A 13776-nucleotide genomic window follows, 5' to 3' on the forward strand; every position below is an offset into this window, starting at 1 on the left:
CTCCACGACTTCTGCAGGGAAAGGCTCTGAAAAGGAAGGACCTGTAGCGGGAAGATCCCTCCTGCTGCAGAAATGCAAGGCGGCCACAGGTACGTGTTGGCAGAAGCGATGCAGAGCAGTGTTCACGGGCGGTCCCAGCTCCTGGTACTGCGCAGCTTTCACAACCCTTCCTGCACGCTCAGGAATCAGACGGGTAGTCTGCAGCCCTGGAAAAGTGGCATGGACACTGAAATGATGGCATGGAAACATTCTCCTTTATCTTTTAGACTGATTAGGAAGAAAATATGTATAAGGGGACTTAAGAAATAGTTAATGGTTACGTTGGCGTATATGAGTTGTAAGAGCATGAAACCCTTTCCTGGTGCTCTCGCTCAGAGATACTGTATAATGTTTTTAACTTGCTGTCAGTTAAAATGATGAACGTAGCTACAGTTATGAAGCCCTCTTTAAGTGCACTAGACTGCTACTTTTTAAGTAGTTTTTCCTTTACCAATGCAGGTAAGCCCAAGTTGGCGTAATTTTATAGCGTGGGTTAGCTTTATAAGTACACATCCAGAAATGAGTTGCCACACGCATACTCCACAGCACGGCATCTCCGAGTCTTGTTTGTGGAAGGCTGCTCTGTGCACTGGATATAATACCAGGGTTTGCATAACAAAATGAATGTGTAATGCAATACTTCTTATGTTAAATAGAGCATAATGTGCCTTCATTATACAAAGCTACAAGGAGAATCCAGCATCATTGTTTAATTCAAACCTGAGTGGGACTTCTGCAGTTAAAAATGGCAAAGTCCACTTGAGACTACTGGGGGTTAAAAAATAAACTTCTGTACAAATATTTGTTCACTTGTTTTTTAAAGGACTTCTTTGTGTGTTTTCCACACTAAAGAGATACTCTTTTTTTTCTTAACAGGCATTGCGTCTGGAGCATTAAACCATAGCGGCTTGGAAAAAGATGACTTGCAGTCAACTTTGTTGGAAGGCCATAAAATTGTTCGGCCTGAACTTGATCTCTCTGCTATTAATGGTAAGCTTCAGATTTGTTTTTCTTTTAATAATGTTGCTTAAATCAAAAACCACACGGTTTCATATGATGATGATGCTTAGCATTCTTCATCTGAAGATTCTTTGAAGATCTTATGGTAAGTATTGTTGTTTTCTTCTTCTGTGATTTCTCCCCCACCCCCCAATCAAATAGAGGTTTCGGGTTAAATATTTAAAGGTGACGTCTAGTTGTTTTGCTGCCCTGCGTTTTTGTCTTTAAGGCCCAGGTCTTTAGAGGTATTGGGAACTAAAAATCCTTTCCTTTTAAATAACTAAATGGATCTTGGGTTCTCAGCCTTTTGAAAATTGGACCTTGAGGTATCTATGAAGTCAGGCATCTAAATTTACAGTAGACTTGAAAAGCTGCCACAACCATGTCAAGTAAACGCTAAAAACAATCAAAGAAAGTACTTTATTTACAGTGAATAAAATCGCATTGACTGTCTGTCTTTCTCTCTTTCTCCCCCCACCCCTTGTGATTTAGACAAATGCCTTGTCAGAAAGACTTCTACTTCAAAGTCCATCTGTGGAGTGGATCCAAGGACACGGAAAAAGGAGCAAAACCTAGTAAGTGATATTGTTTAGTGTTCATAGCCCCATTTACAGGGCTGTTTGCTTGATTGTTGAATTTGATAGCGTAGGTTAAGACTTTCAGAGAAAACTAAAAGCTGTGCAGGCATGAGCTGTGTGGTAACAAGTTCTTCTGTTGTATGATGTTAGTAGTACGCAGGATTAATTGGAAAAGGTGTTAAAAATATGCTCCCTTTAGATTCCAAGAAGATCAATACAACTGACCTGTCTTCAGCAAAGCAGTTAATATAGTATGAGTTAAAGACCTGCTCTAATGCCTTTGGACCAGGGGTAGGCAAAATACAGGCCATGGGCTGGATCCAGCCCACCAAGGAATTTTATCCAGCCCACAACAGGTCCCTTGGCCCCACCTGGCCCAGGGGGAAGCAGCTCAAGCCGTGGCACATGTGGCTAGTTGTGCTGCCCCTGGATGCACAGCAGAGCTGGGGCAGTGCAGCAGCCAGACTCCGCTTCCCAACAGCAGTGGTTTCTTCTGGCTGCTACTGCCAGTGTCACCGCTACTGCTGGACCTGGCCCTGCTGCCCAGGCACTCTGGCCCATCTGCCAGGGCTGGGATGGCAGGCCAGTGACAGTGTGGGGGCAGTATCACGAACTACTGCAGCGGGCGTCAGTTTTATGGGCTGTGGTGTGTGCGGAGCAGATTGTGCCAGCAGCGTCTGCAGGAGCTCTGTGCTTGCTTCCGTCATGCCGCCACCAGCACAGCCATGCCCCGGCCCCCCCCCCCCCCCCCCTACTGCTGGGGGGTACATGCTGTTCATGAACTCAGATGACATATTTGCGGATTTCCCCATTTGCAGGGATCTCTAGAATGTATCCCTCGCACATGGCAAGGGTCTCCTGTACTATCATCCACTTGAGGCTGAGATTAGCCTGTTATATAGAAGAAGACTGAAAACACTAGGACACTTCTGCTTGGAAAAGAGGTGATTGAGGGGAGCAGGAATATGACAGAGGACTGTAAAATCATAAATCGTCGGGCAAGTGAATATTGTACAATTATCCGCTGTGTCTTTGTACAAGAGCTAGGGGACATTCTGTCAAATTAATCGGGTAGCAGTTGTATGCAAACTACTTCCTTTCCTTGGTTTTTGCAGTACAGTTAACTTGTACAGCTTGTTGCCTTAGGGCACGGTAGAGGCTAGTATTATAACCAAGTTAAAAAGGGATTAGACGTATATTTTATGGAGTATTAGCTCTCTGGAGGGTCTACAACAGTGGGGAATGCTATCTCAGGTTCAAAATATCCCTAAACCCATGAACGACGCGTGCCCTCGGCATCGGGCGGGGGGGTGGGGCACAGCAGCAGTGGGAGCACGGCAGCGGTAAGCGCAGAGTTCCTACAGATACTGTCAGCGGTGGGGGGGTGGCGAGCAGCGACTGCCCACAGGAGGTATAGGGGGTGCACCACCACACTGAGGGGGTGCACGTGTACTCGCGTGCACCCCCCATGCGTTGCCCCTGCTTAAACCTATGACATGGTAACTGGGAGGGTGTGGTAGAGCTTGGATTGCCCTACGCATGGCCCCTTTCTTATACTTTTTTTCTCTAAAACATCTACTAATTGTTATTTTTGTATACAGGATACTGGGCCAGGTAAATCTTTGATCTGACCCAGCATGGCAGTCCTTATTAGAGATGTTTATATTCATTTCTAAAAATGTGCTACCATTGATTAAATATTTCATTTCCTTAAGAAACTCTCTGATCCTGATGATGCGATTAGGATGCAGGAATCTCAGGCCCTGCTGTTAACTTACTCACGGATAAGGGTAAGTCAGGTAGTGGGTTTCAGTTCTACAAAGAGCATGGCAAATGGTGTAATTTTTTTCTGTTCTTTGAAAACTAGGTCTATACTTCTGTTGAATTCTTGGATTCTCTTCAGAAATTTCAGATTACAGTTTAGATTAGGACTACTTACAGACAAAGGGTAACATGCTAGGATGGGAGGACAAATGATTTGGCAATATGATTATGCAGTTGAGAGTAGTGACATTCACAGCTTGATGGGGAAAGAGTTAATATTATTTTGAGAAGGATGGTAAGGATTTAAGCCTCAAAATGTGTTTTGGGGAGAACTTTGTGTAGTTAAGCACAAGATACCCAGGGATACAGGTTTACATAAAAGCTGTCCCAGTTGGCAAAGCAGATGAAGGGTGTGGTACAGTTTTTAGCATGGATGGAGTAGAGTGACAAAATGGTGAGTTAAGAGACTAGTATAGTCTAAGTTGTTCAGGGACCTAATGACCTAAGTCAGTGGTGGCCAAACCCTTTTGGCAAGCATATAAATTAAATACAAAGTATGAGATAGTGCCAGTAATAATCAGCTGCTGCTGTCACCCCCTTTAAGTCGGGGCCCAGACCTCTCATGACAAATGCACCAGCTGTCTGTACCACTTGTGGCATGAGGTGTGGGTTGGCCACCACTGATGTACTTGATGTGATGCAGAAAATAGAGCATGCCAATTTAGAGTCAAGTAGAAAATGGAACTCATCAGAGGGGTGAAGCAACATTTGCGGCTTCTCTCATCCGCAAATTCCAACTTCATACTTGGTCTGTAGGCCCTGACAAATTCCTGAGTTTGCCATTTACTGTCTACAGTCCATCTGACTTCAAGCAGCTTTAGTGAGCATAGAGGTGGCTGTTAGCAAGAAAATTTATTTGCAAGATGCAGTAACATTTTTATTTTTGTAAATGTAGCATACCAAGAACTTGCTCCACATGGGTTAATTTGCATTTGTCTAAGGTCCATGTTCCAAAACATTTTAAAAGCACTTAATAGTTTAAATATTTGTTATAAACACATTATTGGATTTAATAGATAGAGAAAAATCTTGCCCAGTTGGAGGAGAAAGCTGAAAGAAACCTAATAAGATTGTGTGAAGAAAAGAAAAGACAGCAGAAAGAACTGTATGAATTGAAACGTAAGCTCCTGCTTAAGGAGAGAGAGCAGCAGCTTGATGAAATACTAGATAAACAGGTAAGACAGTTATACTTTGTGATTCCCTGGCAGTTTACAGGTACTCCAACAAGACACATTCCTGAGACGGTTATCTGCCTCTAGGTGTGTAGGGTGTTCTGTACCTCAAACAAAAAAAAATCCGATTCTGATTTCTTTTGTGACACTTCATGTTTCTCCAGTAATGGTAAAAGAGGTAGAATGTTTCTGTCACCTCTTGTGGCCCGTGGTTTAGAGGGCAAAAGAGGAGTCAGAATTCCTGTTGGGGAGAGTATTGGTGCACTGGTCCCCAGAGTAGCCTACAGTCTGTCATACATGTAAGTAGTTTAAAACTGTATGAACATCATCCTCGGATGCTGTTTCCTGTAGCACAATCTAGAATGTGTGCTGAAACTCAGGTATGAAGGCTACAAGGGGACACCGATAGCCTCCTGGGCTGGGCCAGTTGTTTGTCTCCGTGGCCTGTCTTCTTTTGGGGCATTGGGTTGACATCCCACTGGATACTGAAATGCTGAAAGAGAAAGTAGGAGTTCCAGCTTGGCACTGGCAGTACGGGAAGTATGCTTTCAATAGGAAGAGGTGCTAAACAGAGATCTTGGTAAACTGAGTTTCAGCTTCTTGTCCAGCCTTCTCCATTAGCTTTGTTGTACTAAATGATTTGTCTTACCAGTGCTGTTCATTCTAAAATCTAAAGTGAAGTCCTTATGCTGGCTTTTCTTAATATTGCAAAAACTGAAATGGTAAACCACAAAGATCTCTCCTTACTAGAAAGAGATGCTATTAGTTGAAATTAAAGAGCAAAAAATATTTTGTTTGCCACTTAGGAAGTACTTCTAAACAAGGATATTCCAACAGGAGAGGAGAACGTATTAAATGGGGGATATGAATGGGCACCATAGAATTTGCTGAGTTCTTTCAGAGTGCTTTCCAGTTGATTGGGTATATTTTTGTTTGTTTTCTTGTTGGTTTGGGTTTTTTTTGTTTCATTATTAAAAGAAAAGGAAACCAGAAAAAGACAGCAATACGTTTCATCCTTTAAGGCAAGCCAGATAAGGAAGCACATGGAGAGTGTTTCTTTGCGTTGAAGTGCTGACTTGTGTGTACCTTTTGTTTTCAGAATGAAGTACTTGCTCCTCTTGCTGCTGTCTGTCAACATTTTGCAGAGGACTTTAAAATCTTTGCCACGGCCCTGGATGCCACTAGACATGAGCTGCCTGTGAGGAATATTTATGTGGAAGGGAATAGATACAAATATTTGGGTATGAAAACTAGCAAATTTGTTTTTCGGTATATTGGACTACCTGTGTACTTCTGTAGTAGACACTTAAGTTGTCTTATGTTAAATTCATGCAGTTAGTTGCTTTTGTCCTTTGCCCCTGAGTTTGTCACCCCTGTAGTTGTCCCAGGTTTTACTGGGGCTACCAACTATCTCTGTTTTAATTAATATGCAGTAGCTTCCTAACTTATTCTGTTTAGATAAAAAGAGATTCTACTTCATTGCTTTTAGACCCCCTTAGTTTCTCTCTCCTGGAAACAAACTTCATTGTTTGGTGTGTCCGTCTGTCCCCACTTCATTCTTTCAAAGAATTATCAAGAAGTTCTGGTTCTTGTAGTTTGTCACAATTAAGCTTTGTTTTCTTTCCAGAAACTTATTTACTTATTTGTCATCTTTCTGCTTTGCTGAAGCTATAAGGAAGTCTTAAATGCTTTTCAAAAATAAGAATGCTGCAATGTCTTTCATACTATAAGTTTATTCAAGGAACTTCTTGAATTTTTCATTGTTTGGCTCATGTCTAGGCATCAAAATAATTCATGTCATGATAAATTGCTGTATTTCTAGTTAGCTTCTTTGTTAGCTCTGCATAAAGGACAGTTCAGTAATTCAAGAGAGCATAGCCTGTTTCTGAAATTGGATTTTAGAGGGTTCAAATATTGTCTTTTTCTGTTAAATTAAGTAAACTAAATAGTGCTTTAAGTTCCTAATCTCTCAAAAGTAATTACAAAAAAAATCTTAAAAACCTGCTTCAGATTTTAGCTCCCAGTGGACTTGTGTGAGGCTTAACACGACACTTGCAACATGGGATAAAATTGCTACTCTTTTCTCAACGATAAAAGTATTATGCTGCCTCAGTTTGAGACCTGATATAGACTGGCTTAGAAAGGAAATGTTCCACATCAGGACTGAAGTGCTTTGGCAGGATTTTTTAAGAGTCTGCTTTTTATATGTTCATGCTGGTCCAAAATAATAGTACTGGTTCCTTAATTTCATGAGTACTAATCTTACTCACAGTTTAACACAAGATAAGAAAAGGTAAATGAACTTAAACTCTTGCATGACAGATTTTGGAATGAACAAATATAACTTGCTTTTCTGGGTTTATTGATAACATAATACTGTTGCCAATAGCAACATATGCAACTAGCTGTAGACTTTTTAGTATCCAAATCTTTCACTTTCACGCCTGCAAAGTTTAATTTTTCAAATAAAAACTTATTTCATATCTGACTGTCCCCTGCTGTGATTAATCTTCAAGCCAAAACAATTTTGTTTTCACAGGAGAATTATTTTCGTAGATTAATAGATTTGTAGATTGTTAGGGGCTGGAAGGGACCTTGCAGATCATTGGGTCCAGGCCCCCCGCTTTAGGCAGGAAGACACATGGGGTCAAGTGACCCCAGCAAGGTGACTGTCCATTCTCCTCTTGAAAACCTCCAGGGTAGGTGACTGCACCACCTCTGGAGGGAATTTATTCCATGGTCTGGACACCCTGACTGTGAAGGAGTTTTTCCTGGTATTAAGCCTGGAGCGGCCTGCCAGGAGTTTGTAAGCATTGGTCCTGGTCTTCGCCACGGGTGCTTTTGTTGTGCTTGTGATGGTATACATATCATGCTCTAATGTTCAAATAATTTTTTTTTGTTCAGTTTCCTTGTTTGTTTGGAGCCCCCCTGTGTTGTTGGTACTGAGTTTCTGTTGGCTTTTTTAAACGGGATATCAACATGTAAGCACAGCATCATAATGACTGTGACTTTTCACTTTTGTAGATGAATTACAAAAGCATTTAGCCATCACGCAAAATCTTTTGGCCGAAGTTGTAACTGACTACTCGGAAGAAAATTCAAAGGCATTCAGCCTACTGAAAGAGCTTAAGGAATTGTCTCTGAAAATGGATGAAGAGCTTCAAAGGTACGTTGATAAGCTAACTAAAAAGATTCCCCAGTTTTATAATGAGTTTTGGAATCTTGGCAGCATTCAGCTGGAAAATCTGTAGGTCTTATAACTTAAGGTTATCAGTACATGAAGCAGTAAATGCACCTAGGGTTTGGTCTTCTGCTTCTGCTTGTAAATAACCAGGAATAAGGTCAAGCGGCTCAATTTCTTCCCCTCTCTTTTAGGGCAGGAAACTTTTTATGGATACATTTTCTGAGGGCAATCACATGTATGATAATGAGGGAAAGCCTTTTTTTCTGAAAAGGCCAGCAAGATCACATCCTCTAATTCTTCCACCAAATATATGAACAAGGTGTAACAGCACTAGTAACATTACTAAAGGCCAGGACAATGGCAGTTACCAGGAATGTGAGGTGTAAGGTCTCCAAGACCAGAAACATGGAGAAACCAGGCTTTTGCATGCTTGTTCTTCCATGTAGATTTGCAGAGAGGGCTGAAGTAACCTACTTTACCCCTCTTGTGCATCACGCAGCATTGCTAGGGAGGTGCAAAGAACTTGGACCCACTTCTTTCCCTTACTGTTGGATGAATCTTACAGTACAAAGTGTGGTTCTCCATGTATAGGTCGTCTTCTGCTGAGTTGGAGAAATATAATTTTCTGCATTCATTGCTTTAGTATGTACAATTTGTTTACAGGAGTTTCATCCAAGTGCAGGACCTGTCGTTTGAAGTTAGTAAAGAAGTGTCTCTGCGTAATCAGAAAGAGTGTGAAGAGACCTACGGCATAGAAACCATGAAACGCTGGTATTTTGACCAAGCTTGCGAGTTCCCTGGTTAGTGACAAAATCAATGTGAGCAGCCTGGCCTTAGCACTTTTCTGCTTGTTTGAGCATCTGATGTGAGTGCATTTCCTCAGTCATGCGAAGGTGAGAGTTACAGTACATACAACTAAACTAGTATAGAATGTGGAGTATTTATTGTCTTATGCTACCTTGCAAGGTTGTCTTTGATTTTTAGATCGAAATTCCTAACTAAGCTCCGCAACCCTTAAAGAAGCTTTCTTATCAGTAGCTGGCTTTAGAATCTTTGAAATATGTTGTAAATTCCGAATGCTGTTTTGGTCAAATGCAGCCTGCATATCCTTTGTTTTGCTCTTCTATTTTGACTCCTTGTGCACAATTTTAGCTGTTGCTGGCTTAAATCTGTTCCCAAACAGCTGAGCTTAGCTTCCATTTGATGTGATGGCACCTGTGGGACCAAATGTGGATGGAAGTGTTGCACTGTTGTTGGGTATCTCTCCTGCTGACTAATGCCATGATTATACTATGAGCACTGGTCGCTCCATAAGGAGCTACAGCAAGAAGTATCATCATCCTCTTACTTCAACGAGAAAAAGAAAAGTCCGTAGAAGTGGCAATTTCTGTCATCACCTAAATTAAAAAAGGTTGGAACAGGAGGAACTGATTGTCTGTAGCAATAAAGTCATACACATGATTAAAATCTGTACAAACACTTGTATTTGGTTAACAAGTTCTGTTTTGAAGAAGATGAGATATATTTTACAAATAAAGACTTCTTTGCACTACACTGTTCCTGGTAGTCTGTATGAATGTCTTGGGCTTATCATGTAAGGTTTCTCCATTTCTGCTAGAGCCTTGTGTAGGCTGGTGGATGAATTCCCCAAACCTAAAATAAATTTAAAATGTTTGAACTTTTTTTAATAATGTCCTATCTCCCTCTATCTCTGCTGTCTACAAATGTTCTGTAACTGAAGCAAGGTACTTCATATGCCCTGTATGGGAAGTCCAGCCTCTGAAAGCTAGTTCAGAAGCAGTGTCTAACATTGTCTTTGTTCAGCTCTTTTTGGTAGGCACAACCTGTACCATAGGGACTGGCCAAGAGACCATGAGTGCACACTGGGCACTGTTATATCAAGTTAATAAAAACTGCAGTGAGTCCAGCTACTTGGGGGAAGGCAGTAGCAATCTGCAGCCCTCTGGACAGCTCTAACTGGCACTGAGGCATACAGTTTTCAGTTGCCAGCAAGAGCTAGAACTCTTGAAAAATTAGTGAGACCTGTTCTAGGACCCACTTTCAGAAACCCTGCTGCAGTGAACTGCCATTTGCAAAAGCCCTTCTGCCCTTCCAAGCAGGCTGGGACTAACTGCATGGCCTGAAACCCTAGGGACAGATGTTCAGGAGCCTGATGTGTGCTGCTCATTGCCCTACCCTGTTGTCTTAATTGAGCACCTGTCTTTAACCCACGTTATGGTTGGTACCAGTGACTGTCTCCTTTGCCTGTAATCCTGCGTGTAGGGACAGATAGGGAAGCAGGGCCATAGGAAATATCTGGGTAGAAGTGTGCTGTGTCCAGGTACAGGGAGCTCATTCTTTTTGCTGTTTATCTACCATATGCAATATTCTCTGTTCTAAGCTTCAAGTCAAGTAAAATATAAAGACACTGCAATGATGCAGTTACTTTTAGTACGGACTGCTTTCTAATCCAACACTAAACTGTCTAGTTAGTCTATATTCTCTTTCTAACAGTCCAAACGCCTTAGAGGAACATTTGAGGAATGTCAGTCACCACGACCAGAGATGGGGTAGTTTTCCTCTTGTTGAAGTCTCATAATCAGAAATGGGTTGACTAATTAACCAACTTTAGATTTTCACCCGTGCGTCTGATTGTGCTGGGTTTATATCACAGCAGTAGTACCTGTGGACAGAACATCATTCTTTCTGTGAAAGGGCCGGAGTTGGACCTGTCCCTGTAGCAGTTGGCCCAGTTGGGAAAGATTGGATTAGTAAAGAGTTCCAGGTTCAGCTTGAAGTCGGAAGGAATAACAGGAAATCTGTTGATCCCTTTCTTATTTGGTTTAACAAGAGGAAATGCCCAAAGTGGTGGGGATTGCTGGATATGGGTAGTAAAATTTGAAGGAAGTTGGATGGGAGCAAATCTGATTATGTGCAACACAACTAACTGTGGTCACCAAAAAAGGGAGTCAAGTTGTTAACTTCTTTGAACGCTTGTTCTGCACTTCAGCACTCCATTTTTTTTAAATAGCAAGTTGGTAGGCAGTAGAAGTATGGTTTTGGTTGGGGGGGGGGGAGTATTTTGGTAACATATTCTATACACCTATTGACTAGACAAATGCAATGCATTATGTACTAGATGGAAAGTCAACGTATAAAAGCCACTGAAAGTGTTCTTGTTTATAATTTTAATGAAAGAATAACTCTCTGGCATCTTCTCATTACTTCAAGGAATTCCTGTAGTGGAAGCACTTCAGACTCTTAATTTGGTACCACTTCAACATCCTACAATTTTTGTTGAACAATGAACAGCTCTCAGTTGTGAGATGCCTCATACTGCTCTCAGTAGACCAGTTTTTGGGTGGCTGCAGTCTGGATCATTTCAGTACTGATGCCTGTAACTCGCAAGAGGATCTTTGATTCTCATCTGCAGAAATGTTGAAGGATGTACCTGCAACATCCAACCACTGGATGGGGAACTTTGATAACTATCTGGGTCCAGTGTGTGGCCACAAGTTTGCAGGGCCATTGGCTAAATAACTGCTTCTGGTTTTTTGTATGGGTGGAGATTTGAATTGTCAAGTTCCTATGTAATGTAGCTATTGGTTTAACATTTGTTTTTTCCAAGGTTAGGGTAATTGCCATTCATATTTCCTTGTGCCCTTCACTGCTGCTCACCACAAACAAGTCTGTAAAGCACTAACTTTCCTTCAGAGTTAGAGATCTCTTTTAAACCTTGCTTGGGAAAAAATCATTTTTAGATTTCACAATTTTGTGGGTTCAGTGAGCCTAGAAAAGATGCAACTAATAATTTAACAGAACTGATATGTAACCCTAGGAAAAACAAGAGGCTAGTATGAATTATTCGTCTGTTTGGTTGGTCATTCAAGGGATTTATGGAATTAGTTTTGTTTGCTCAGTCAAGTGTTTTCTGTTTTCTTTGAAAGGCTGTGTTCAAATTTAAATTAATCGTGAGCCTTCGTTAAATTTTAGCTGATACATCATAGTAACTTAATTTCCACAACAGACTTTGAAGATTTACAAAAAGATTTGTGATCATGCATTTACATGCTAGTTCATCATGGCCTTTGACTAGCTGGAGACTGGGTCAACCTCCTGGATGATGCCTTCTAAGTGGAAATGTACCCACATACATGTCAGTGATTCAAAGCCGTACTGTTCAGATGGAAACTTTTCTTAACAAGCTTAATTATATACAGTGGTTTCAGTACGTGCTAGGTAAAGGCTCCTATTCTTTGCAGTATCAGAGGTTGGGAGAGTTAGTTAGGAAGCAAACTTTGAAGAAGACTCTTATGAAAGGATGCTCAGAGGATACCGCTGTTCTGATCTAGTTTAATCAATTCTTATCTTTCTGAGAAACAGCTCTGGTGGTTGGGGTGGTCGCTATCCTATAGGTAGTAGCACAGTTCTGCTTTGAATTAGGCTTTACAAAAACATTTTTGTCCCTCAAATCCAGACTGTACAGTGAATGAGAAAAGAGAACACACAGTTCTACCAGCAGGTACTTTTAGACAGGCTAAATAAGGCTCTTAACTTGTTTTGTCAACAGGAAATGTAACAAGCATTCATTCAAGGAATGGGGGCTAGCTGCATTGGAGAAAATCAGTCTAGAACGGGTGAGGGCCTACCTCTGTGTTCAGAATCAGACTGAGGAAGCTTATCCTGCATAGCTCTTCAGGTCTATGCCATTATGCGATATGTCACTTTTCAACAGGGAATAGAATGTGATTACTTTATTGCATAAATACATCTAGTTAGACCATTATGTTTAATCTAGGTCAGCTAAATTGCTGTGATTTGATTCCCAGCATGAAAACACAGAGCTCCAAACCTGATACTCAAAAGCAGCGAGACAGATTAAAAGCAGAGGGTCATATTTCAAAAGGGGGTTGTTGCTGGCATGGGAGATAAAGGAAACAGTTTGTCCTGAAAATCTTGTGCTATTAACCCTTCCAAGTCTAAAAGGGAATAAATAGAACTAGCAGGAAATTTAAGAGAGTGGTATGCAGGAGTAGGATTTTATAAGCACAGCCGTCCCAGATCCATGATTTTGTTTGAAACCTAGAAAGGAATGATCTAACTTTTTTTTTCTTTCAAAATGAGGTGAGGAGAAGGTAGCTATATTGATGTTTTGGGATTTTATGGAAGAAGTGAATCTTGAGAGAGTTTGAAAATAATATTTCATAGATGTCATAGACATCAGGGCTGGAAGGGACCTCGGAAGATCGAGTCCAGCCCCCTGCCCAAAGGGCAGGAAGTCAGCTGGGGTCATAGGATCCCAGCAAGATAAGCATCCAGTTTGCTCTTGAAGGTGTTCAATGTAGGCGCTTGAACCACCTCCGGCGGCAGGCTGTTCCAGACCTTGGGGGCTCGGACAGGAAAGAAATTCTTCCTTATGTCCAGCCTGAAACAGTCTTGTAGTAGTTTCTGACCGTTCGACCTAGTCGTCATCCCTTGGGGCGCTCTGGTGAACAAACGTTCCCCCAGATACTGGTGGTCACCCCTGATAAACTTATAGGTGGCCACCAGATCACCCCTGAGCCTGCGCTTTTCTAGGCTAAAGAGCCCCAGGGCTCTCAGCCGGCCCTCGTAGGGTCTGCTTCCCTGACCTCTGATCATGCGCGTGGCTCTTCTCTGCACTCTCTCAAGCTTCTCCACATCCTTTTTGAATTGTGGAGCCCAAAACTGGACGCAGTACTCCAGCTGCGGCCTCACCAAGGCCGAGTACAAGGGGAGAATGACGTCCTGGGATTTGCTTGAGAAGCGTCTATGGATGCAAGCCAGCGTTTTGGTCGCTTTACTAACTGCAGCATCGCATTGCAGGGTCATGTTCATCTTCATTTTGAGCTAATGATATTACATGGCTACCAAAAACTTTATCTTTTGGCTTGAGATAAATAGATTTGAGGCTGAAACTTATCAAAGGTTAAAAAAAATTAAAAATTGCATGGGTTCAGAG

General features: G+C 41.7%; 1 protein-coding gene across 1 annotated transcript; it reads left to right on the top strand.

Moving 5' to 3' along the window:
• Position 1: 1 nt before the first annotated feature.
• On the top strand, positions 2-9348 carry HAUS8 (HAUS augmin like complex subunit 8; the record flags this gene model as incomplete). The annotated part of the gene is made up of 8 exons (XM_006028852.2): positions 2-89; positions 916-1029; positions 1531-1613; positions 3332-3406; positions 4457-4615; positions 5712-5853; positions 7637-7778; positions 8460-9348. Coding segments are annotated over 8 exons (945 nt in total), but the record flags the coding sequence as incomplete, so codon positions are not given.
• Positions 9349-13776: the final 4428 nt, after the last annotated feature.

This window comes from Alligator sinensis, unplaced genomic scaffold (genome assembly GCF_000455745.1).
Source record: "Alligator sinensis unplaced genomic scaffold, ASM45574v1 scaffold1354_1, whole genome shotgun sequence".
Lineage (NCBI taxonomy): Eukaryota > Metazoa > Chordata > Crocodylia > Alligatoridae > Alligator > Alligator sinensis.